Source organism: Cyanistes caeruleus, chromosome 28, assembly GCF_971803275.1.
Source record: "Cyanistes caeruleus chromosome 28, bCyaCae1.hap1.1, whole genome shotgun sequence".
In the NCBI taxonomy this organism is placed as follows: domain Eukaryota; kingdom Metazoa; phylum Chordata; class Aves; order Passeriformes; family Paridae; genus Cyanistes; species Cyanistes caeruleus.
In genome coordinates this window covers 4,578,341-4,603,495 of record NC_141728.1, presented here as the reverse complement: position 1 = coordinate 4,603,495, position 25,155 = coordinate 4,578,341, and the positions used below count along the sequence as shown (strand labels likewise).

The window sequence follows — 25,155 nt, the reverse complement described above, 5'->3', positions numbered from 1 at the left end:
CCATCATCTGTTCACTGGAGTTATCCCAACTGAGCAGACAGTTCAAACATCCTCTATCGACTGTTACAGCAAAGCCATTGGAACGTGGTACATACAGCATTCATCTGAATCCTTGTGAAAAGCCAATATTATAATATGTATTGATAACAGCTTCTAGGAAATGCACATTCCTGTTCTAAAGGATGTATTTTATTCCTGCTCTCTTTGGAGCAGAGGTGATTGCAGCATTCTGTGATTGATATTGACCCAGGGTCTCTCCTCAGGAGGTCTGGCCTGCTCAGAGAAGCTGTGCCTTGAGGTGTGAGCCAGTGTGGACAGCCTTGCTCCACATTCCCCAACCCCATCCTCTGTGTCCTCCCTCACCTGGGACCTGCTTTGCTTGGAGAGCTGCCTGCACTCAGGAAAGAGAGGTTTTTCCCTTTTTATTTTGAAGTAATCTGAAACTCTGAGGTCTCATTGTTGCAAACAGACGCACTCATCAAGTGTGTGTCAGCCCAAGGTGCCACCAAGGAGGTTCCCCTTCCCCAGGGCAGAACCCTGCAAGGAATGTTTGAGACCTTTGCACTCCTTGACTGAGGCCCTGCAGTGTCACAGAGGCCCCTGGTGTCATGATCCGCAAGGTGGGATTCGTGATGTGGTTCTTTTAGCCGGTCTTAGAGTACAAAAGATTATCAGCAAACCAAGGACTTAAACAAGAAAACACAGTTTATTGAGTGCTCATCAGCACTAATATGCGATAGAGGGAAAGAAAAGAGAAAGCAAAGCATAAGGAAAAGAGAGTAAGGGGATTATAGCTACCAACGTCAAAGTCCACTCAGCCGTCCAACGACGCAGAGTCTTCTGTCCGTTGGGGAGATCTCAAAGGAAGGTAAGTTTGGGGTATAATTTTATAGTCTTTTGCAAAGCGAGGGGCGCAGGGCCAAAACCAGATGAGATTGATGATCATTGTGATGAAATTCCATTGTGCAGGGAGCAGGTGTAGGGTACAGAGCGATCCATGTCTTGCAAGTCTTTGCTCACCAGCAGGAACGAGGACAAGGTGTTGTGGAAAACCCATTGCACCGGGTACAATGCACAAACCTCTGCTCACCAGCAGGAATGAGAGCCATGAGTCGTGGAAAACCCGTTGTGCAGGTTACCAAGCCTCTGCTCACCAGCAGGAACGAGAGCAGTGTACTGTGCAACCTCCTGCAAACAATCACTGAGCAAACATCCATCTCAGCTAGGCCCAAACCCCCAAACCAAGTCCCTTGTGATATTCAGGGTCTCAGTCTCTGTCCTTGAGACGGTTGTGAGACAGATGAGGGAATCTTCGGACCGTCTCTTACACCACCCCGTGGCTCACAATCGTCGAGGTCTTTCTGCACGATGTTGTAGTGCTGCTGCAAATTCTTCGTTGAAGTCTTCAGGACTCGTTACAGTTGGTAGTATATCCCAGAAAAAACAGAGACAGGTAGTAGGGAAAAGATAAGGGACAGAAAAAGGAAAAAGAGATAATAATAAGAAAATCAATATGTTGATTTCAAAGAAAAACTATTCCATATATATAATTTCAACTAAGACTTACATATTGGTTTCTTATCTTAAAACAAACAATAAATTATATTCTAAAATACATCATGATAAAATGATTAACCTCATAGTCGCAATGGCAAATTATTTATTGTAGTGCCTGCATAATTCATCGAGTATCGATAACCTTAGGGGTATCAGCAACATGTAAAGTACCAATCATATTGTGTGCATCCATTATGGCAGTCAATTGTGTCAACCGCTTCATCATTCTCCAATTCAGGATGTACAAAATTGCTGATAGAACAAAACCAAGTAAAACTAAAACCAAGAGGACGATGATGGGATGACACAATTTGTTCAAAACACCTGTAGCAGTTGGTGACCACCCAAAAAGAGTGTCCCACCACTCGTGTTCAGCATCTTTCCTTACTCTTTCCAGAACACGATGTATTCCTTTCACATTGTGGTGAACGGTAACTAAGGTCTTTTGTCCATCCTTTTTGATCTTTTCCAAAATTTCGATTAAATCCTGGTGAAGCAACAATTGCCTTACCAGAGTAAAGTTCATTCCAATTGGAGCAGGCACTAAACTTGATGAATCAAAGTGTAATTATACTGCAAAAGATAATATGAAGTAACTGGAGCTAAATAAGAAAAGTCACAACCTATAATCTCAGTAAAATTGCATACACAAAAATTTGAATGATTCTTAGTATCCACTACTATGTTTTCTACAAGCATACTATCACAAGCAGTTCTCAAGCATACACATCCATTGCCTGCATACACAAGCACTGTTTCAGAAGTGTCATTAGGATGGATTTCAAAATGACAGATATTCTGTTCTGTGTCTAAACAAATGTCTTGAGCTTTGATTGCATTACTTTCACAGATAAACCCTTGTTGTTCCCGGACAATACAATTTTCTAAACCAACAGTTTGCCATTTCCCACCAGCCTGAAGGGCCCATTCCCTGTGCTCTAAAGGATAGAGAACAGCTCCGTCATGATTCAGCCCCAATGCAATGATAGGAAAGATTGAATGTACTGAAGCATTACGTATTGTCAACACAAAAGCTGTGGCTGTGTTTGTGGTGGGATCATAGGTAAAATTTACCAAATTCCACCAAGATAGAAATTCCTTTTCAAAATCATTGGCATTGTCCCAGACTATTTCCCGAATCTCAGTGGGAAAGGTGCCTTCTTCACCCTCTCTGATAATTAATGCAGCAACTGACTGCATCCACAACTGGGCTTGAATACAGCTAAGAGCCAGAGAAACATTGTTTTGGGTAGCACTGAGTGCATCAATTATTAATTTGTGATCATCTACATTTACCCTTTCCCAATTTGGTAATATGTTTGATAGCAACCACTGTTGGGTTCCCAAAGCAGTTAAAGATGACCTCAGTGGTTGTTGTATTTTGGTCAAATCTTTAGTTGCAACAGCCAATTTATTCATCAATACTTCTGAATCAATACTATTCAAAATTCCTAGTCCTGATCCCACGACACCGGTTATATCTCTTGTCATCCGTTTGTGAAAAGAATTTCGCTTTCGCAACCAGGTTGTCCACCCCTCAAAGGAAGTTTGCAAAAAAGGTGAACAAGCTGACTGAATTTCTGAGACATTGTTTTGCATTAGTAATTTAACTTGTTTGATAGACCACGCTGGATTAAATAGCATTTGTTGTTGGCCAGTTTTCCTGATTACATAGGGTCCAATTTCAGAAATTTTTGGAGTCAATCTAATTGGTGGTTGTGTGGCAGGTAGTACAACCTGAACATTAAGCTATTGTTTTTACCACACACGACTTTGGAGGACAATTGTACAGCCGTTAAATTCAGCCAACAATCTTGATTCCGAGTTTCACAAGATATAACCTGGCCACGAGATCCGGCAACTTGACTGTGTACAGGCTCAGTGTGGGATCCGGTACTCAGTCTGCAGCGTATTGAAACGTCATCACCTTGAGTTAACAGAAAAGAAGGGAAAACGTTAGTTTTACCATTCAGCACAAAAGGGGTATTTACACCATGGTATGTGATTATCACACTTAATATAGACCTTGTTACAGCATTTATTTTAAATCTATAAATTCATGGTTTATCTGATCTTCATGTCCCTCGGTGTTCTTCTGTAGAAAATAAACAAAACAGAGTCTGCCACATAGGGGCAGGAGATTAGAATGATGGAATTATCCAGTGGGTCTTTATCCAAAGCTCTATCCTCAAGGCATCGGAGGTTACCCATGCATATTCTCCTGTAGTTCTTTTAAAAGTTTCAGTTTGGACTAACCAAGATATAATACCCACTCTTACCAGCAGAAAGCGTAGAATTTCTTGCCGCTTTTCCTTTTGGCATACTGGAATTCTGTTTACTTCCTAGTCCTTTTGTTGCCAAAAAGGAAGCCACTCAGTATATCCCTTGAACATAGCATAGGAGTTAGTGTAGATACAGACAGGAGAGGTATTCTGTACCTCATGTTGGAAAACACTCCAAACAGCTATCAGCTCTGCAGCCTGAGCGCTGCTTTCTTCCTCAGTAACGATTTGTTCAGCAGAGGAAAGCTGGAGGGCTACTGCCCCACACCTCCACACCTCTCCCTCTCGTTTGGCAGAGGTATCAGTGAACCAAGAGTTTGCTGATTGTTTTTGCTCACTGTCCAGAACCTGTGAGTGGTGTTGCTTTGGCTCACTGCCCAGAATCAGTTGAGGGTGAGGTGGAGCGCTTGGTACAATGGGGCTGGAATCCTGCCACTGAGAGACCAATTTACTTAATTTTTTAAGCGGCAGGTTAACCATTAAACCCTTCGGTACCCCTTTCTTCACCCCCAAGTTCCACCAATACTGTAGGCTAGAAATCAGCCTACCCTTTTCTGTTTTTATGTTAAGAGGGGTTTCTTTAATTATCAAGTCAGGTTTGTCATGGCTGCTACTTAAGCTCTCAGTTTTTTGTGTCACCTGATTTTTTACAGCTCCTTCTGTTATTGAGAAGATGTTAGAGTCATGTTCAATCTGGGCATACCACTTTCTCACTGAGGCCCTCTGGGCCACCCCGTCAGGGTGGAGAGTCCCAGTAGTGACTGTCTTAGTAATTTCAAAAGGGCCTTTTAATGCAACTGGTTGTTGTTGTGTAATTTTTTCTACTTCTATGAGAGCTGGATTAGCTACCAACAATCCCTTTTCCCAGGTAGTGTACCTCTTTTCAGCATCTCTATTTTTTATTACTTCTTTTTCATCTCCTCCCACAAGGATATTATCTATGGTTGTTTGGAGGAGAATTGCTGTATGTTTCAGTGATTCTGGAAGACCACAAATTAAAGGGGTCATAATTTCAGCTTTCACAGGTAACAAAACTGGTGATTCAGAACCAACAATTAATTTTCTTTCATGAATCAGTTGTAGACAAGCTGCCTTATGAATGTTTTCGAGAATTTGGTCTGGGGAGCCAGTTAGAGCTACAGGATCTTCCCTTTCCAGGGGGTTAAGATCCCCCTACCCAATATGCAGCTCGCTGTGTTAGGGACCATGGTTTGCGGTTATCTCCTGTTAAGAAAACACCATGTCCCCAGTAACCACTTGCTTCTTGTTCAGATAATCAAATTTGATCTCCCCCTGTGAGAGACACTCGGAATATGTATTCTGTCTCTGACTCGTGAGGGAGACGCCCGTACTCCTTTTTTAACTTAGCCAATTCAGTAGCAGTGTACGGGATTTCTTTAGTGGTTATATGTGGATCAAGATCTTCATCATTGATATAGTTATATTCTGTTTTAATCAAAGGTCTTATTTGGGAGCAACAGTTTTCACCACAATTTTTTACCAAATGTAATTCTGCTTGAGGATATATGTAATTTATCTGAGGAGTTTCTTTTTCCAACGACTCCTTAAAGGAATCAGCACACTGTGAATTTTTGGCACACTCCTCACTCAGAGCAGTTCGTAAGAAATTATTTTCATTTTGCAGACTTTCAACTAAATTTTGTAGGGATTCAATAATTGCATTTTCTTCCTGCCTTTGTCTCGTGCGAGCCTCTACAGCTGACATAAGGCAAGCTCCCAATACAGAACAAATTTTGGTTTTATTACGGCCAAATTTGAATTTTGCCTCATGTTGCAGGGAACAAATTCTATCAGTTACATTTTCCAGGTTGAACTAATTATTTTGAGCCCATTCTTCTCCAGCTGGGGTGGGCTTAGCATTGTGTTTTGCTAACAAAGCAATGAATGCAGCTTTATCTTTTATACTAGAGTTTTCAGAGTGTTCACTCATCTTTGTGTGTGAAGGGCCCAGTACCACTACAGGGAGGTAAGACTTAAGTTACTCACAGACGCAGCCTTTGCCACGTCACCCTTCGCGTCCCTGTATGGATGAAGAGACCAAATCTGCTTGGGAGGCACCCCTTTATGTTAAAATTCAAGTTGTCTCTCCGCTACACCAAGCAGTCAGCATATAAAAAAACAGTGAGTCCCACCTTTTGTACTCAAAGATCCCGTGTAAAATTCTGAAGACAGAGCCCTCAAATGAGTGTAGGGGTGCTTTTCACCTGGGCGTGTGCAGTTTGCGAGAAATTCGAGTCGCCTCCCTTGCTTTCTAGACACTGCTCACCAGCGTGGCAGGCTGAGCGGCTGAAGCGAAACGTCCTTCCCCTGATACAGACCGCACAACAACCTGCAACCCCTTCTGTCTCTCAGAATCCTGTCCGTGACGCCAATTTATGTCACGATCCGCAAGGTGGGATTCGTGATGTGGTTCTTTTAGCCGGTCTTAGAGTACAAAAGATTATCAGCAAACCAAGGACTTAAACAAGAAAACACACTTTATTGAGTTCTCATCAGCATTAATATGCGATAGAGGGAAAGAAAAGAGAAAGCAAAGCATAAGGAAAAGAGAGTAAGGGGATTATAGCTACCAACGTCGAAGTCCACTCAGCAGTCCAACGACGCAGAGTCTTCTGTCCGTTGGGGAGATCTCAAAGGAAGGTAAGTTTGGGGTATAATTTTATAGTCTTTTGCAAAGCGAGGGGCGCAGGGCCAAAACCAGATGAGATTGATGATCATTGTGATGAAATTCCATTGCGCAGGGAGCAGGTGTAGGGTACAGAGCGATCCATGTCTTGCAAGTCTTTGCTCACCAGCAGGAACAACGACAAGGTGTTGTGGAAAACCCATTGCACCGGGTACCAGGCACAAACCTCTGCTCACCAGCAGGAATGAGAGCCATGAGTCGTGGAAAACCCGTTGCGCAGGTTACCAAGCCTCTGCTCACCAGCAGGAACGAGAGCAGTGTACCGTGCAACCTCCTGCAAACAATCACTTAGCAAACATCCATCTCAGCTAGGCCCAAACCCCCAAACCAAGTCCCTTGTGATATTCAGGGTCGCAGTCTCTGTCCTTGAGACGGTTGTGAGACAGATGAGGGAATCTTCGGACCGTCTCTTACAATACTAAGCATTGTTATGTGAGTCTACTCATTAGTCTGATATTTACTGATTTTTAGGCCCAGTGCCTGAAGTCGTTCTAATTTTGTCCATCTCAAGGCCATTTTCATCTTGGGACATCACTTATCTTCCAGACTACATCCTGTACCTCAATTTTAACATGTAACATCTGTAAAGGGGTGCATCTGCCTTGTAACACTGATTCTTTTGGTTGCCCCTAATAATAACTTGAATAACCGTTACAATTGAGTTAGCACAAATCAATTCCATTTATTACACCACCCACCAGGGTACCCAAAATTGGAACATAGATCCCTCTCTGCTGTGCTGACAATTTCACACCCATTTTCCTTGATGTTAAGCTGCCAGCACAACAAAAACCCACCCTCCCCTGCTGCAAAAGAAACAACTTAACAAACTAAAGATCAAACTTCCAGGGCCAGTCTCAGGGACAGGGTGCTTTCCACAGCCAACTATCCTGGCCTGTAGGTTCGTGGCCCCCCCTCCAGCACCCACAGGGAGCAATGCACCCTTCCCACAACTTGTGAGCACCCTCAGCTTAACTTTTGTCTGTCAGTCTGAGCTCTGAGGAGACAAGGACAAGATGGAGGTCTTTTGCATGAGATAATAAAGGATTTATTGCTCTGGAGAATCTTGGGGGCAAAAGACAGAAAATGCGAGCGTGCAACAGCTGAAATAGGGAGGTGGTTCAAAGGGAGGGTCCAAAGCATCAGCTAATCAGAGATATCCTGGGGAGGGTAAAAGGCAGGGTTCACAAAATCATCATCCAATTGGGGCCCAGAGCACCAAAGATCCACTGTGACACTGCAGGGCCCAAAGCACCAAGGATCCACTGTGACTCCACGGAGTGTCATGGAACCATGGAGACCATTGTGACACTGCAGGGCCTCATGGAACCATTCTGACACCAAGCTGGCTGGGAGTGTGGATGTGCTGGAGGGCAGGAGGGCTCTGCAGAGGGCCCTGGACAGGCTGGATGCAGGGCCCAAAGCCAACAAGGTGAGGTTGAACAAGACCAAGTGCCGGCTCCTGCACTTTGGCCACAACAAGGCCTGCAGTGCTCCAGGCTGGGGACAGAGTGGCTGGACAGCGGCCAGGCAGAAAGGGAGCTGGGGCACTGATGGCCAGCAGGCTGGACATGAGGCAGCAGTGTGCCCAGGTGGCCAAGAAGGCCAATGGCCCCTGGCCTGGATCAGGAATGGTGTGGCCAGCAGGAGCAGGACAGGGATTCTTCCCCTGTGCTGGGCACTGCTGAGGCCACACCTCGAGTGCTGTGTCCAGTGCTGGGCCCCCAATTGAGGAAGGCCATGGAGGGGCTGGAGTGTGTCCAGAGAAGGGCAACAAGGCTGCTGAGGGGTCTGGAGCACAAGTCCTGTCAGGAGTGGCTGAGGGTGGTGGGTTTTAGCTCTAGCTAAAATCACTAGATTACTTCCTTCTTTCTTGCTGTGAGATATGGAATAGGAGAAGGGCAAATCAGGCTTAAAATTGAATAGGAATAAAGAAACTTTATGAACAGGACTACAAGAATAAGAAACAAGAACAAAACCTCCAGAAACCTTTCCTCCCCCCTGTTGTGGTTTTAAAGCAGTAACTAAAAAATTACTAGAAGACTTACTTAATTTTTTGCTGTGGATATGGCTTTGAGGAAGAGCAAAACTGGCTTAAAACCTAAAAAGGACTAAAGAAAGTTTATTAACAAAACGACAAGAATAAGAACACTAGAATAAACTTCCAGAAAACCCTTTTTATCCCCTACTACCCACCATTCCCTTGTTCACATGACAACATAGAGACAAAAAACTTTGGAACTTTGGTGTTCAAAACAGTCCCAATTCCTGCTAGAGTCTTTTCATCAGTCTTTGTAGAGAAACAGAAGTCTTCTTCTGCAAATCTATGCAGTTTTCCACAAGAAAGCTATTTCTGTTATAGTTTTCTATTTTTCTGATGCCAGCTGCCTGGAAATCTGTCATCAGTTCACTCCTCCCATTTCACATCACTCTGAGGTGTGTATGGGTCAATGAATCTAGGGATGTCATTTTTAAGGATGAGTTATTCAACGGCAAAAGTTCTCTTCATCTGTTTCTGTGAGCTTCCCTGGAAAGCAGTTTTCTCATTGGCTCTTAAGGCCTCAAATCTTCAGCTATTACTTTATCTCACTCTGTTCCAGTACCTCACTGTATCACAATTACTCCACCTTTTGCTCAAAATCCAAACTTTGAACACTCCATTCCTCTCTATATACTCTGTCACGAATTAAGGGAGCTTGTTACAAGACTCTATTGGCCATCTCCATAGCTTTAGCAGAAAAATATTTCAGCTTATAAAGCATCTCCTTATTCTCTACCTTTTCTGAAGCTTCTTTTCTTTACTGTCTCTGATAGTTTATAAAGTCTCTTTACATGTTGATTACTCTCTTTTTCTCTCTCTGGATAAAAAGATAAATCTGAAAGTCTCATCTGGGTAAAGAAAGGGTTAAAATCTTGCCCAGGCTTTTGTAGATGGTTCTGTGATCTCTGCCGGAGCAGCGGCTGGAGCTGTCTGCGATGGAAGATTCTTCATGGCTGTCCTGGAGAGTGTGGTCCCTGTCTCAGCCTGCCGCAGGTCAAGAGCTTTTTCCTTTCTTTACTCGGCAGTCTCTGGTGAATTTTGTCATGGCAAGAACTGCAGCCGAGCCAGGGAGCGGCCTGGCCCGGCCAGAGCCCGGGGCAAGCCCCGCAGGCCCCATCTCCTGGCCGGGAGCCGCGGCAGGCCCAGCCCAGCCCCTGCCTGGCCGCATGGGCTGGGCCGGGGACGGGAGCCAGCTGGAGCTCAGTTACCTTTCACAGCCAGGAAACAAAGAGAACAAGAGAGCTCTGACTTTGTATCTTAAGGAGGTGCTCACAGGTTGACTTAAATTTTTAATGGTCAAACCTGCTGTCAATTCTTAGAAATGACCGATAATTGGTCAGGAGAAAAGACTCCCATCAGCCACCAGCAGCTTCAACTTCCTTAGCTCCCAAAACCACCTTAAAGGTAAAGCCACCCCGTGACAAAATAACAATCACTATTTTTTTTGTGCAACTTATAGAAAACCAAAACTGCAGAGATTATAACAAACAATAGAACCTACAGTGAAATCAAGGGTGTCACAGACTGCATTCACTGCTATCCACAAGTAGGTGTTCATCAGCGTTCTGTCACAGCTGTTTCAGTTGTAGTCGTCTTCATCTCCCCAGGAAAATAACTGTGCAGTTTAAACAAATGTCTTCAATAAAACATGAAGCAATTTAAATTTTAAACTTGTTAAAAATTAATTATGATAAAAATAAGTAACAAAACAATGTCAAAAAATACCAAAATTATAACTTAAGCAAAAAACACTCAAATTTAAACATAGTGAAATTTAACTTTGATTAATCTTATTAACACTTAATCTATATTAGATGAAAATATGACTTAATCTTACTCTGTTATTATAAAAAAAAAAGACAACTAAAAGTTTGGTATACATTTCTTTGAACACAATATAACAGGAACATTGATTCACTATAGAGATTATAGGGATGCAACAAATTTATCACCATTCTATGTTATCTGGTTTTGAGAATAACCCATAATAACTGCAGATGTTCTTAAAAACATCCATCTGTAACAAGAATTTGCTTGGTATATGCTTACATTTGTTAGGATTTTTAGAGTGCAGTTTTACTAGAAAAAAAATACAACACTACAGATTTGGCAAGTTGCTATTCAGCTTTTGTAGTACTTTTCAGAAACATTAAGTCTAACTTTTTAAATAAAATCCAAAATCTAAATTGGTATATATGCTGTTATACATGTTTGGTTTTTTATAACAAAAAGACTCACATTAAAATTTCTTTATTAAAATTGTCAAAAAACCAAGCAAATGGGTAATATATGGTTAACATCACTTTGAAATTACTGAAGCTGTATTGAACTAAATCCACAATACACTTGTTCAAATGAAAGGAAAGGTTAGAAATGAAAGAAACCTGTCATTCAATCCTTTTTCTGTAGGGTTAATCATATGATCTTTCAACTCAAATCTTGCAGAAATTAACTGTAACTACAGTAATAATACTTGATCACTCTACATCATACAATATTTCATTATCAGCAGATGTATAGAGAAGATAACATTTTCAAAACTTTCATGTATTGGGAATACTGAAACAGAAGAAAAATCTTTTAAATTTTTTGGGATGCATAAGTATCATCATTTTCTTTGTTATTCTGTAAAAACAAAACTAGCAGATATCATTAGAAATACAACATCCATATATATTCTATTATGCAACATTTTTAAACTTTTTGATCCACTTTTGAAGGCACTTCAATAGGGGCTTCTTTCTGAAGCTTAACTGACTGCAATCATTTGCAGATTAGCCAGCAATGCATCTTACAATGCTTTTGATTTTTGCCTTTCGGCTATTTTTCTGAAGCCATTCCAGAGATGCTGGACTTTGTATTGCCCTGTCCCGTAACCCCGAGCCCATGTCTGTGGGAGGATTTGTAGAGTGAAAGAACTGTGCATGAGCAGAGCTGTGCTCCAAAGGCTCTTGGCTTTGTGTGGTATCCAGTGAAACCATCTGCTGCGGTGGAGCTGTTGTTTTTCCCAGCTGTTGTTGCTGTGCTGCAGCTGTATTGCAAAGGCAATTCAATTTGAAAAGCGGCGCTGCAGCGCCTGGGGGCGGTGCCGCAGGCGGGGTCTGGAGCTGCGGCGGTGGTTGCGTCACTGCTGACGTCACTTTGACTGACAGCTGTGGCTGCAGGCCCAGCCCTGGCAGGCGGGGCGCAGGGGCCGCCGTGCCCGTGGAGGTCCCGGACCGCTCTGGGTCGGGCCGAACCCTCCCGAACCCTCCCGGGGGGGACAGGGCTGTCCCCTCCACCCCCCTGGGGCCGGAAAGGGACTCGGCTGCCGGCACGCAGGCGGCCAAGGAAGTTTCCCCTCCCTCTTCTGCCTGCAGCAGCGCACCGAGCGCTGGAACAGCTCCGAGAGAGCTCAGACACTCTTGCAAAAGCTCCAAGGCCCCTTTTTGCAGATTCTGCCCGCCTTTTAGAATCGCCTCCTCGTCTCTGTATAGTTGTTTCTCTGGGCTTTCAACAGGCTTAGACATTCCCTGTGCTACGGTGGAATTCAGGAAGGCTGCCACAGACTTTACAGCGTGCGGGAACAAGGATTCCGCATCTGACTGGGACAAACCCTTCTGTTTTTCTGGAGCCATCGTGTCCCTTGCCTGAGTTCCAGAGTCCCATTTACTGGCCATGACTTCATAAGGCACTGCAGAAGCCGTTAGAAGTTCAGTCACTGCCTGGTCTCTAAGAGTGTTTTTTTCATATATTCTCACGTTTATCTTCTCCCACAGGCTTGGGGTAAAAATTTTCTGTGAATCCACGTTAGGGAATTCTGCCCGTACCCAGGATAGAAGGCTTTTAAGCTCCTCCGTGGATACAGAGATCGGGTGCTCCCTTACCGTAGCTTCCAAGACAGCCAAAACCTCCCCCTCAGGTCTGGACATGTTTCCCATATTTTTGCTCCCTTTTTACGGCTTACCTGACCTCAGGGTCAGCTTTCTCTCAGCTCCTCTATCCGTGATCCATTCCACAGCTCACAGACGTCTGGCTTGGCTTGTCCGCTCTCACCAGCACCGGGATTACCGAGATCTTCTTTTTCCCCTTTCCAGGGACTTTTCCAGCTTTCCGCTGTCTTCTTTTTGGTTTTGGTTTTTTTGGTGTTTTATTTTTTTTTTCCTCAACAGGAGCCTTCAGTTCAAAGTGCCCCAAGTTTGGGAGCCATTTGTCTCTTTAAGGACTTTTGGATTAGGTTCTTTTTCCCTTTCAACTGAAGATTGACGAGAGGGAGGCAGTTTTCTCTTGTTCGGGCTCAGTTGTTCATTCTTTTCTTATCAGCATTGCAAGGTACAAGGAGCTATGTGCACTATGATAGAAAAGGGGTAAAATGGCTAACAAAGATCTTCTTCAAGGTCTTTTATATGTCCATTTACCCAATTAGCAGATGCCAACTAAATTATTTTTCTTAGTGACCCAAAGACCCAACACCTGTGTGCTGCACTGTGACATTTTTTACCCAATCATTTACTACTACCCAAAAACCCCTAGGAGAAGAACATGAAGAAGAAAGAAGAAGGACAAGAGACAACACCCTAAATCTTCCATCTTGTCTCCTGTTCTCTAAACTACTTTTTCACCCAGTGATTTAAGGAACTTTCTAATCTACACACTTATACTTTTCCTATCTAACTTTTACATTTGTTTTCATGTATCACCATGAAAACATGCTCATGAATTTCATGTCATATGAAATTCAATGTTTCTTTGAATCCTAGAACTAAGTATTAGAAACAAGGGCACACACTCTGTATCTCAGACTCCAACACCAGAGTGAGCTAGTGAGGAAAATGCCTGGCCTGGCTGGGCAGGGAGCTTTTGCAGGAACTCAGGAAAAAGATGAGGGTGCATCACCTTTGGACAGAGGGACAGGCAACTCAGGAAATGTTTAAGGATGTTGTTAGGTCCTGCAGAAAGAAAAGTAGAGAGGTGAAAGCTAAATGAGAGCTTAACGGTGCTGCTTCTGTGAAGGAGAATATATCACATCTCACGGGAGCTGATCTGGCTCTGTCACTGGGGCCTGCACAGGAGTGGGTCACACCCCAGGAGCAGGATGAGCCCAGCTGTGACTAGAGTACTCACTCTACGGCTTTTGGCTGTCAGTCTGTGCTCTGAGGAGACAAGGACGAGAGGGAGGTCTTTTGCATGGGATAAGAGAGGATTTATTGCTCTGGGGAATTTTGGGGGCAAAAGACAGAAAATGTGAGCGTGCAACAGCTGAAATAGAGAAGTGGTTCAAAGGGAGGGTACAAAGCATCAGGGTACAAAGCTAATAAGAGATACCATGGGGAGGGTAAAAGGCAGGGTTCACAAAATCATCATTCAATTGGGGCCCAAAGCACCAAGGATCCACTGTGACACTGCAGGGCCCAAAGAACCAAGGATCCACTGTGACTCCATGGAGTGTCATGGAACCGTGGAGACCATTGTGACACTGCAGGGCCTCATGGAACCATTCTGACACCAAGCTGGCTGGGAGTGTGGATGTGCTGGAGGGCAGGAGGGCTCTGCACAGGGAGCTGGACAGGCTGGATGCAGGGCCCAAAGCCAACAAGGTGAGGTTGAACAAGACCAAGTGCCGGCTCCTGCACTTTGGCCACAACAAGGCCTGCAGTGCTCCAGGCTGGGGCCAGAGTTGCTGGACAGCGGCCAGGCAGAAAGGGAGCTGGGGCACTGATGGACAGCAGGCTGGACATGAGGCAGCAGTGTGCCCAGGTGGCCAAGAAGGCCAATGGCCCCTGGCCTGGATCAGGAATGGGGTGGCCAGCAGGAGCAGGGCAGGGATTCTTCCCCTGTGCTGGGCACTGCTGAGGCCACACCTCGAGTGCTGTGTCCAGTGCTGGGCCCCCAATTGAGGAAGGCCATGGAGGGGCTGGAGCGTGTCCAGAGAAGGGCAACAAGGCTGCTGAGGGGTCTGGAGCACAAGTCCTGTCAGGAGTGGCTGAGTGTGCCAACTGTACAATAGTCTTTTCATCAGTCTGTGCAGGGAGAGGAGTTTGCTCTTTTCATGCCATGGAGAGATCTCTACAAGAAACAGTTTTCTCGTACCCTTTCATTTCAAAAACTGGCAGTCACCCGGGCACAAACTCTGCCCTCTCCTCCCATTTTTACACTACTCAGAGGTGTGTCCATGGGCCATGAGCTAAGGGGTTTTATTTTAAGGATGAGTTATTCAAAGGCAAAACTCCTCTTCATCTCTGAGAATAGAGGCTTTCTTGTTCTCTCCCTGGGGACTAAGGGTCTTCATCAGCTCTCATCTCCCTCTCTCTCTCTCTTCAATCTCTCATGGGATCACAGCTACTCCACCATCTGCTTGGCTTCATCAATGGATACCTTTGCCCAGATCTACAGCTTGAATACTTCAATCCCCCAAAACTCTTTCATGAATTAAAGGAGTTATTTTTCAGAACAGAATTATTCATCTCCATGGCCCTAAGAAAAGAATATTTCAGCTTATTAGAGCATCTCCCCATTCTCCTTCCATCTGAGGCTCGATTCCTTCTTTTACTGACCTTGATGTTTCACGTTGTCTTTTTCCGTGTCACTTGGTTCTTTTCTTTTCCTGGAGAGAGGATTAAAGTCTGCAGGTCTCCTGTGTGCAGTGCAAGGGTTAAATGTGTCCCAAGCCATGGCAGGCAGTGGTGGTGTGGGATTTCAGGTGTGGCTGGTGCCAGCTCTCAGGAGCTGTCTGTGCGGGCCGGGGGGCAGGGGGGGTGTTGGCGAGTGTCATCAGCCGTGGCCTGGCCCAGCCTGGGGGCCGGGGGCTCCCCTGGGAAGGGCTTTGGCCACCCCGCTGGAACGGGACCCGGAGGGCTTCCCGGGAAAGCCAGCAGCGCAGCAGAGCCTGGCCTGGCCTGGGGGGGATCCCGCAGTCTCCATCTCCCCCCGGGAGCAGCTGGGCTCCGGCCCAGCCCCACCCAGGCCGCACAGGCCACGGGGGAGCGGGGCCAGCCACACCACAGCTCTGCTGCCTTTCAAGGCTGCAAAGAAAGAGACCAGTTCCTGGCCTTGGGTGTTTAAAAGGTGGCATTCACAAAGGTGAAGTTCCTTTTCAGTGGTGCAGAATGCTGTCATTTGTCAGAACTGGCCAGCTATTGGCTTGATCTCAAGCACAGAAAGAACTCCCCACAGCCTCTCTCAGAGGAATCACTGCTGTGGGTGTTTCCCACTTCTTTCCCTAAATGCTAAACTGCCACACCCTTTGACCATAACATAATTCACATAGCTCACAGCTATCAAGGCCTTATTTAACACCAAGTTAGTTGCTGTACTATCAACCAAAAATTCCACTTATTTTCATTTTTTTTCTCAGTTTCATTTTTATAACCAGAGGGTCTGCTGGGGTGGACACCCTGAGTCCCCTTCAGTCATCTTGTGGATGTGTGACTGCAACCATCCCTCCTTTCCCTTCTTTCTTTTGGCCATCTCACTTCCACTTTGGACACTCATTTTTCCAGTGGCCAAATTCTCCACAGTACACACATTGGTCTCTACCCAGTCGAGACGGGCCTCGTTTGGGTGGTCCTTATCTGTGCTTTCCTTTCCCTTTTCCTTTCTCCTGTACCACTGCTACTAGCTTCTTCATTTCTTTATATCCCTCTTCTCAATTGCTGAAAAATCTGCATGCCTCTTCCAATAAGGCTTCTAAGTTTCACCCATCTGCCCCCCAAAGCTTTTGGAGTTTCCACCTCATGTCCCCCGTGGATTGTTCCAGAAATAGATGAACTAGCTGCTGTATTCCTACTTCAGAGCCCGGCTCCAGTGGTGTGTGTCTGTGCATCTCGTCCTTCCAAGGATCTGGGAATTCCCAGGGAGATTCCCAGGGACCTTGTTTGATTGCATATAAGGCTGCCCAGTTCATGGTTTCAGGTCCAGCCCTCTCCACTCCCTTCACTCTCCACTCCTGGCAGCTTTCTGACTTTCTCCTTGCACTCGACTGATTTGGATCCCATTGTGGGTCCTGGAGAGGAATGTATTCTTTTCCATCCATTTGTAATGTTTTCTAATGGTCCTTTGCCAGGTCCCCTGCTGGTTTTAGAACCAATTGTTTCTCAGTTTTGGTTAATGCATCTAATAACAATTGTGTGTCACTTCAATCTGGGTTATGTTGTTTGACTATATATTGTAAACATTGGCAGTATTTACTGGGTCACTTTGATAATTCTTTGTGACCTTTTCTCTGGCCTCTGTGTCGAGAGGAGAAAAGGGTTCCTTAACTACCATTGTCCCTTCTGGTGCTATTGCTTCCCACAAGGGTGCCTGTAGTCCCTGCTTTCTGCTCCGGGATGCAATCGGGCTACCTGGGGGTGTTGGGGCTGATGCCCCCTTAAAGCTGTCGGGAGGAGGTGGAGGGGAAATGGAGCTTGCAGGTGTGGAGGGGGCAGAGGGGCAAATGGAGCTTCCAAGTGCACCTCTTCCTCCTGCTGCCTCCTAAAGGGAGGGCTGATTAAATGAGTACAGTTCTGTTCTTGCTGGGCTGCTGCTGGATAGGCCTTACTCAGCCTGATGCACCTCTGGCCCAGGCTGCAGCTCCAACAGCACCGTTTGAGCTTCCCTTTGTTGGCCTGATTTTCTTTCTCAAGGACCAGCACCAAAGGACCAGAGTGGGCTTTGATCCCACAGTCCCTCTGCCATTCAGGGTTATTCCAGAGGGAGAAAAACATATCACAACCCCAAAGCTCATCCCACTTCCCCTGGTGTCAAAGGAAAAGCATGAACTGCTATAGATGTACAAAACACTCGCAGTGAGAGACTTCTGCAGGGTCAAGCTGTTCAGGTATAAACAATTTATTATTTGGGTAGAGGGAGGAAGAGACCCGTTTCTGCTGCCAGCCTCGGCGTACACGTGGTCAGGGAGGGAGAGAGACTGGAGAGGGGAGAGCAAGAGCCAGGGGTAAGAGAGTGGGGAGGACAAGAGAGGAGAGCTTAAAGAGAGAGAGGGGGGAACAAAAGAGTGAAGTTGTTGTTACAATACATTATATCCTTTTCTATAGTGAATATTCTAATTCCCAATAACCAACCAATGCACCCACTAAAGAATTTACATATAGCATATAAGAACTACTGCATTACCATACAGTGTTACATTTCAAACTGTAAAAGCATTTCAAATTCCTCTCTTCCTGCTTGACTTCTGGATTCTCTGTCTGCAGAAGGACATTGTTTCATCAACAGGGATTCTCCTTTAGCTGGCTAAGCTATTGTTCTGTGGTTATACACTAACTAGTACTCGGCATCTTATGACTCAAAGCGAGCTTTCATTTCTATTTCCGTTCTAGGCTTCATATTTTCAGAATTTTTTGCTAAACAATCATATTCATAAGGTTTCCCTGTTTCATCCTCCCCAACAAACTGCAGCAGGGTGTTGTACTGTGCTGTGCTACTGGGGGCCACCTTGCACCATCATCCAGGCGATCCAACAGCCACCAGTGAGAACAATATTTTATTGAAGTCTTTTTTGTTCTCAATTTCAGGAGACGGGTTCAGGAATCAAGAGACAACTCAGTATGAGGTAGCTACTTCTTCCACTTTATTGCAGTTTCAGCTACAGTTTTATAGTATTCAGTAAGGTAACACGCGACGCTTGTTCTATTATGATTGGATAATTGCCATTATTCACGCATCAGTTTCCACATTTGTATTGGTACAGCTCATGACACCCGAGCTCCATAAGGTACTTCTAGCAGAACTCATAAGATACATTAAGCAGGCTATATAAGATACATTTAGTGGGCTTCACAAGATCCATTTTGCAGATTTCACATTCACATCCTATTCACTGCCACATTAGCACTTAGTTTTCCTTTGATCTTTAGTACAATGTTGTGCCAAGGACTCACACTAACTCAAAGTCAGGGTTGTGCAGGCCTTCCAGGGAGCAACGGCCACGAGAAGCAAGGCATTCTTCGACACTCAGTGTCCCCAATGCTTGTGATTTCTTTCCAATGTGCTAAGACACATCCCAGTGGGCTGGCTCTCGGTACCTCTCTGCTCTGTCCTGCCCCCATTATCTTCTCCTTCTTGTCTTATCCCATTTCCACCTAAATATTTCCTCACAATTTCTCAGAGTCTTTTCCCCCCTCTTCTTTGTTCACAACCCAAGTCTGAGGCACAAAATGGGTCCTTCCACACACAAGCTTTAAGATCTCAGGCTCACGACCAACCTGTCCTCGCTCACACTGCGGGCACCCCCTGGGCTGTTGGGCAGAAGAGCAGTGCCAGCGTGGTGCACAAACCTTACACTGGAATAATACCCACGCAAAATGTTGTCCCTGTTGGGAGTGAAACAACCCAATAGCACAAATACACACTATTCCTGGCATCCCTTCTGTCCCTTCTGGCATTTCCAGATCTTTAGGAGAGGGCTGTTCCCAATCCAAAGCTGTGATCTTTCCGGCAGAAGTTTGATAAACTCCCTCTAATAACACCCGCTCGTTCCCTCTGTCTGTCCAGTGGTGCCCTGGGTTTACAAACTCCCAAGGGTCCAGGCCAAACCCCTGAGGCAGAGGTAGTCCTTTAATTTGCCTTGCCAGGCTTGGAGCGTTCTTTCAGCCCTTCCATCACTTGTTATGACTAATAAGATTGAACAACCAGCGTATCGAACACAGAAAATGAAGGAAAGTTACCAGTGTGCTGGGATTATAACTTTTGACACAAGAGAGCAGTATTGCTACAGAAATACACACAAATCACTAAAACCTCTGCAAAAATGCACAATGACTGCTGAAAATCCTACAGTGAAAGAGAGAAAAACCCAAAACTATACTCTTAACATCATGCACTACACTTCCAATTGTTTTAACCATGTCTCAGCCACTGTCTCAGTCAGTCACACAGAACCAAAAGTCTGGACATAACACACTTCACCAAACAGCAGCATTAACACAGGGGTTCGTTCCAGCCACCCCCAGAATTGCCAGTGGCCAATCCCTTTGGTCAATGAACCCCCCTTTGCCGGCCCCAGCCGGTCCCCTCCTGCCGGCCGCGCAATCAGCCCAAGCGGTCCCTGCACCGCTCACTGACCCATGGTCACTTGCAAGCCCAGCTTACCCCAGCAGGGACGAGGCTACGCGCAGGGACGTCTCCCTGGGGCTCAGCAGCAGCAGCCCTTTAGTCCAGACCCCCCGAGGCTGGATTATAATACAAACCCTTTGATCCACGGGCAGCAGGTTCCTCGTCTATCCCTGCGCTGAGCGCACCAGTTGAGGAGTACCCCGAGAAGATCCCGGGGCGCGCCTTGGGGAGTCCATCCCCCGTCTGCTCCCACAGGGGGATAGAGAGGACTCCGGCCTGGCTCCCCAAAACTGACACATGGAAAGGCTCTAAAACTGCAGGAGTTTTAAAGTAGGTTTGATTATTTATTATTGACAGGTGCCCGGGCACACGGGGGATTGATCCTCCAAAGACGTGTGCAAACGTCACAAGGCGTACATTCTCTATTTATCCCCCAAGGTATTCCATATGCATAGGATTGCCCAGTTTGCCTCATTCATATTCATTTCTTGTCTCCTCCCATCCCCATTCCATATGGTAATGAGATCCATGCCCCTCTGGGCATGCACAGTTCACTCTGGTGGTCACTGAGGGGTCTTCAGGGATGAAGGCTCTGAACTGTCCAAACCCCTAGGTCAGCTCTGTCCAGCTCAGGAGCCTGAGGGCCTCTTTCATCTCAATGTTTTATCTTTCCTTGGGCACTATGTTAAAATAGATGTTATAGCCACTATACAGTGGAGTAAATAATTCTGATTAAGACCCTGTTGTCGAGTCATAATCCTAATCAATCTTATCTATATGTATATAAATACTTCTGCTTTGCTGTTCATTTTGAGAGACAAAGTTGTACAAAGGTTCAATTCCACCTGTATAATCCTTTACACAAAAATCCTTTACAAATCCTGGGACTGGAATTGGATCCAGCCACTCCCAGGCTCCTCTCACAGAAGGAGTTTAGAAAGCCTGGGGGTCCTGGCTGGGGGGATCTTGGGGTGTAATTGGGGTGTTGGGGGTCCTTTCTGCACCTGGTGACCCAACAGGAGCTTCTCTAATAACCTTTGCCTGAAGCTCCCACTGTGCCCATGACAGGAGCCCCTGGCAGTGTCGGTGACATCCCGGCTCTTTGGCAGCCTGGGCACTGCTGGGATGTCACCCTGGAGCCCCTGGCAGTGTCTGTGACATCCCGGCTCTTTGGCAGCCTGGGCACTGCTGGGATGTCACCCTGGAGCCCCTGGCAGTGTCGGTGACCTCACTGTTCTTTAGCAGCACAGGGATGTCACCACTGGACTCCTGTCACTGCCTGTGACAAATTGGCTCCTTGGCAGCGTGGAGACACCTCTGTTGTCAACCTGGAGCCCTGGGACTGTCACCTCACGACCCTTACGAAGATGAAGGAGCCCTGGGATGTCACCAAGGAGCCCCTGGGACTGCACGTGAGCTCACAGCTCTTCAGCAGCCTGGAAAGCCTGGGATCTGTTCATTCCTGCTCTGCTGAGGATGGATCCTCAGCAACTTGGAGGGAGGTTCCCTGATGAGTTTTACTTCTCCAGAGGCTTGTTCAGTCTTCAGCTCTTCAGCCCAGGAATTCAGTCCCAAAAATTCATTAAGATTTTAAATTGCTCTAACAAGACAATTCCCTGGGAATAATTCAATGTTAAGTCTTCAGTTCTTCTGTGGTTAATTATACAGATTTCAGAAGTGTATTCAAACAGAATATACTGTATTATTAATAGGGATGAGGTTTTTTATCCTATTTAGTTTTCTGTTTATAGATTGATATCAGCAATCTCCAGTTGATATTGATGCTGAGCACCTCCTAAATCACTCTGAACAGATCTGAAAATCAAGTCCCTTGATGGCTGTCAATCCATCAGCCTTTGTCCCTAAAGCCCCTCATCTCAGGGCTGGGGTCTCATCCCAGCCCTGGCCCCCAGAGCAGCTGAGGAATGGAGCCACATCCAGGGGTGTCCCCAGGGCTCAGGGCTGGGGCCAGCTCAGTTCAATCTCTTTATTGCTGCTCTGGCCCAGGGCACCCAGGGCCCCCTCAGGCAGCTGCCAGGGGAGCCCAAGCTGGCTGGGAGTGTGGCTGTGCTGGAGGGCAGGAAGCTCTGCAGAGGGATCTGGGCAGGCTGGAGCCATGGGCCCAGCACAATTGGATGAGGTTCAGCAAGGCCAAGAGCCGCGTCCTGCCCTGGCCTCACAACCAGCCCAAATCCCTGGCCATGCCCTGGCCCTGATCCCCACAGCCTGGCCTGTTCCCTTCATCCCTGCATTGCCAGGGACTCTGTGGGACACGGCAGCTCTGCTGTGCCCATGGAGGGAGCTCCAAGTGCCACCACTGCACTGGGAACCACAACTCAGCGCCTTTGTGTCCTTTGGGGCTCAGCAACTGGGGAGACTCAGAGGCACAGCAAGTTTCTCTTCATGGCCAACAGAAAAAATGGAAACGTGATACCATTTGAAAAACATCAAAACTCTTCCCTCAGCAATGTGACACAACCCAGCAGCATCTGACGTGCCCACTATCCACCAGGGATATCCATACAGGAACATTTTTAGATAAAGACAAAGGGAATTGTAAGGGCCATAAGCACAATTAAGGTGTTTCATGATGAGTTATTTGAAGTTCTGAAAGAAAGACTGGGCAACTCTCTGAAGCTCCCAGTGTGAAGCCACTCAGTTGAGAGCCATTGGAATGCCCAGAGTGCAGCTAGAGGATGAAGTCTGGGAGCAATGGGAAGGACACGGATGCAGCTGCTCTCGTTAAGAGATGTCCTTAGACACAACCATTTAAAAAGGAGAGATGGAAACTCCTGAATGAGGAAAGACATGAAATAAGAGAACAGAATATTGGTGACAAAAATGGAAGGGAAGATCAGTATTCCTTTTCCTGGAATTGTACTATTCCAGGATATTCCTGCTTCCTCCCGGTGGGAAAAGTTTGACATTTTTTAAAAGTACTAAATTGACCCATCTAATGAGATGTTCTTGTGCACCTCACAAGCTGCAGGTCCCGTACAGCCCTGGAGGGCTCCTGTCCCATCTGCTCTGCTCCAGTCTCAAACAGGGACCAGCATTGTCCCAGGATCATCAGAGAGCTGAATGGGAAAGGATCTCAGCAAGTCTGCAGCCCAAGGTGTCAGCAAGAGGCCCAGAGCAGGTGGTTCAAGGCTTGATTTGGTGTGGATTGGCAAATGGCAAAGAACAGGGAGGGGGCAGCATGTCAGCACCTGGCTGAGCCCATGGGAACAAAGGTTTCCTGCTGTCGTGGCTGCTGTCCCCTCTTTCCCCTTGCCCCCATTGTCTTTTGTCTCTGGCCAGCCCCCGGTGAAGAGCCTGGCTCTGTGTTCTCCATCAGCTCCTGGGTGGCACTGCCAGGCTGGGATGAGGAGCCCCTGAGCCTTCCCTGCTGCGGGCTGGACAAGCCCAGCTCCCTCAGCCTCTCCTCACAGCCCAAGGGCTGCAGCCCCAGCTTGGAGGCCCTGGCGTGAGCCTGCTGCAGCTGCCAGACATCTTTCCTGCCCTGGGGAACCCAAGCCAGGCCCCAGGGACCGGGATCATGCATGTCCTTGATGTCCTGCTCACACAGCCCCGGCCCCTTGTCCCCGTGCCAGGCTCTGGGCTGGATCCTGTGCAACATCCTTAGGCTGTGGCTCCAGGAGCACCGGGGGGACAGCGGGGGACAGGGGACCCCACTGGGCATGGACAGTGTTGGACTTCTCTGGGGGGGTCAGTGTGAGGGGGGGCTGGGGCAGAGTGACCAACGCAGTGACCTCACACAGCCCCCTGTGATGTCACAGCCTGCTCTGTGATGTCACACAACTGCTCTGTGATGTCACAAACCACTCTGGGATGTCACACAGCCACATTGTAATGTCACATGTTACATGTAATGTAATGGTTCTGTGATGTCACAGCCAGCTCTATGAAGTCACATCCAAATCTGTGATGTCACAGACATTTCTGTGACGTCAGATGTCCATCCTGTGATGTCACAGCCTGGCCTGTGACATCACACAACTGGTCTCTGATTTCACAAACCACTCTTTGATGTCACAAAGCCACATTGTTATGTCACAGCGAATTCTGTGATGGCCTGCTCTGTGATGTCACACCTCCCCACTGTGATGTCACAGCCAGATTTGTGATGTCACATCCCCCTCTGTGATGTCAAAGACAACTCTGTGATGTAACAGCCTGCTCTGTGATGTCACATAACTGATATCTGATGTCACAAATCACTCTGCGATGTCACAGAGCCACATTGTAATGTCACATCCTGCTCTATGATGTCACAGCCTGCTCTGTGATGTCACACAACTGGTCTATGATATCACAAACCACTCTGATGTCCCACAGCCACATTGTAATGTCACAGCCACCTCTGTGACGTCACAACCTGCTCTGTGATGTCGTAGCTAACACTGTGATGTCACAGAAACGGACTATGATGTCACAGCGCATTCTGTAATGTCACAGCCAGACCTGTGATTTCACAGCCTGTTCTGTGATGTCACAAACCCCTCTGTGATGTCACACATCCATATGGTGATGTCACAGTCAAATCGGTGATGTCACAACCTGCTCTGTGATGTCACACAAAGAGTCTATGACGTCATAGTGTGTTCAGTGATGTCACAGCCAGCCCTGTGATGTCACAACCTGCTCTGTGACATCACAGAACTTGTCGATGATGTCACAGCCATCTCTATGATGTCACAGGCTGCTCTATGATGTCAGACCTCCACCCTGTGGTATCACAGCCTGCTCTGTGACATCACATCCAAATCTGTGATGTCACAGCCAGCTCTGTGACATCACAGCCTGCTCTGTGATGTCACACAACTGGTCTCTGATGTCACAAACCACTCTGTGATGTCACACAGCCACATTGTAATGTCACAGTCTGCTCTGTGACGTCACAACCGGCTCTGTGATTTCACAGCCATCTCTGTGAAGTCACTGCCTGCTCTGTGACGTTATACAATTGGTCTCTCATGTCACAAACCACTCTGTGATGTCACTCAGCCACATTGTAATGTCACAGTGAATTCTGTCATGTCACAATTTACTCCATGATGTCACAGCACATTCTGTGATGTCACAGCCATTTCTGTGATGTCATAGCCTGCTCTGTGACATTACAGCCTGCTCTGTGATGTCATAGCCTCTTCTGTGATGTCACACTCTTTTATGTCACACAACTGGTCTGTGATGTCACAAACCACTCTATGATGTCACACAGCCACATCATAATGTCACACCCTACTCTGTGATGTCACTGCCTGCTCTATGATGTCAGACCTCCACCCTGTGATGTCACACCCTGTTCTGTAACTGCACAGCCTGCTCTGTGATGTCACACAACTGGTCTCTGATGTCACAAACCACTCTGTGATGTCACACAGCCACATTGTAATGTCACAGTCTGCTCTGTGACGTCAGACCTCCACCCTGTGATGCCACAGCTTGATCTGTGATGTCACAGAGACAGCCCATGATGTCACAGCTGCTCAGTGACCTCACAGAACCCACTCTGTAATGTCACAGCCCAC

At 46.6% G+C, this 25,155-nt stretch overlaps 2 protein-coding genes across 2 annotated transcripts in view; one reads left to right on the top strand and one right to left on the bottom strand.

Moving 5' to 3' along the window:
* LOC147649087 (uncharacterized) overlaps window positions 1-25,155 on the top strand; it is a 193,078-nt gene that overhangs the window by 139,237 nt on the left and 28,686 nt on the right. The window lies entirely within an intron of this gene.
* LOC147649088 (uncharacterized) lies at window positions 1,636-12,498 on the bottom strand. Its single transcript, XM_086864874.1, is given in 3 exon segments — window positions 1,636-2,101; window positions 2,104-3,294; window positions 12,454-12,498. Coding segments are annotated over 3 exon segments (1,656 nt in total). The 3' UTR covers window positions 1,636-1,681.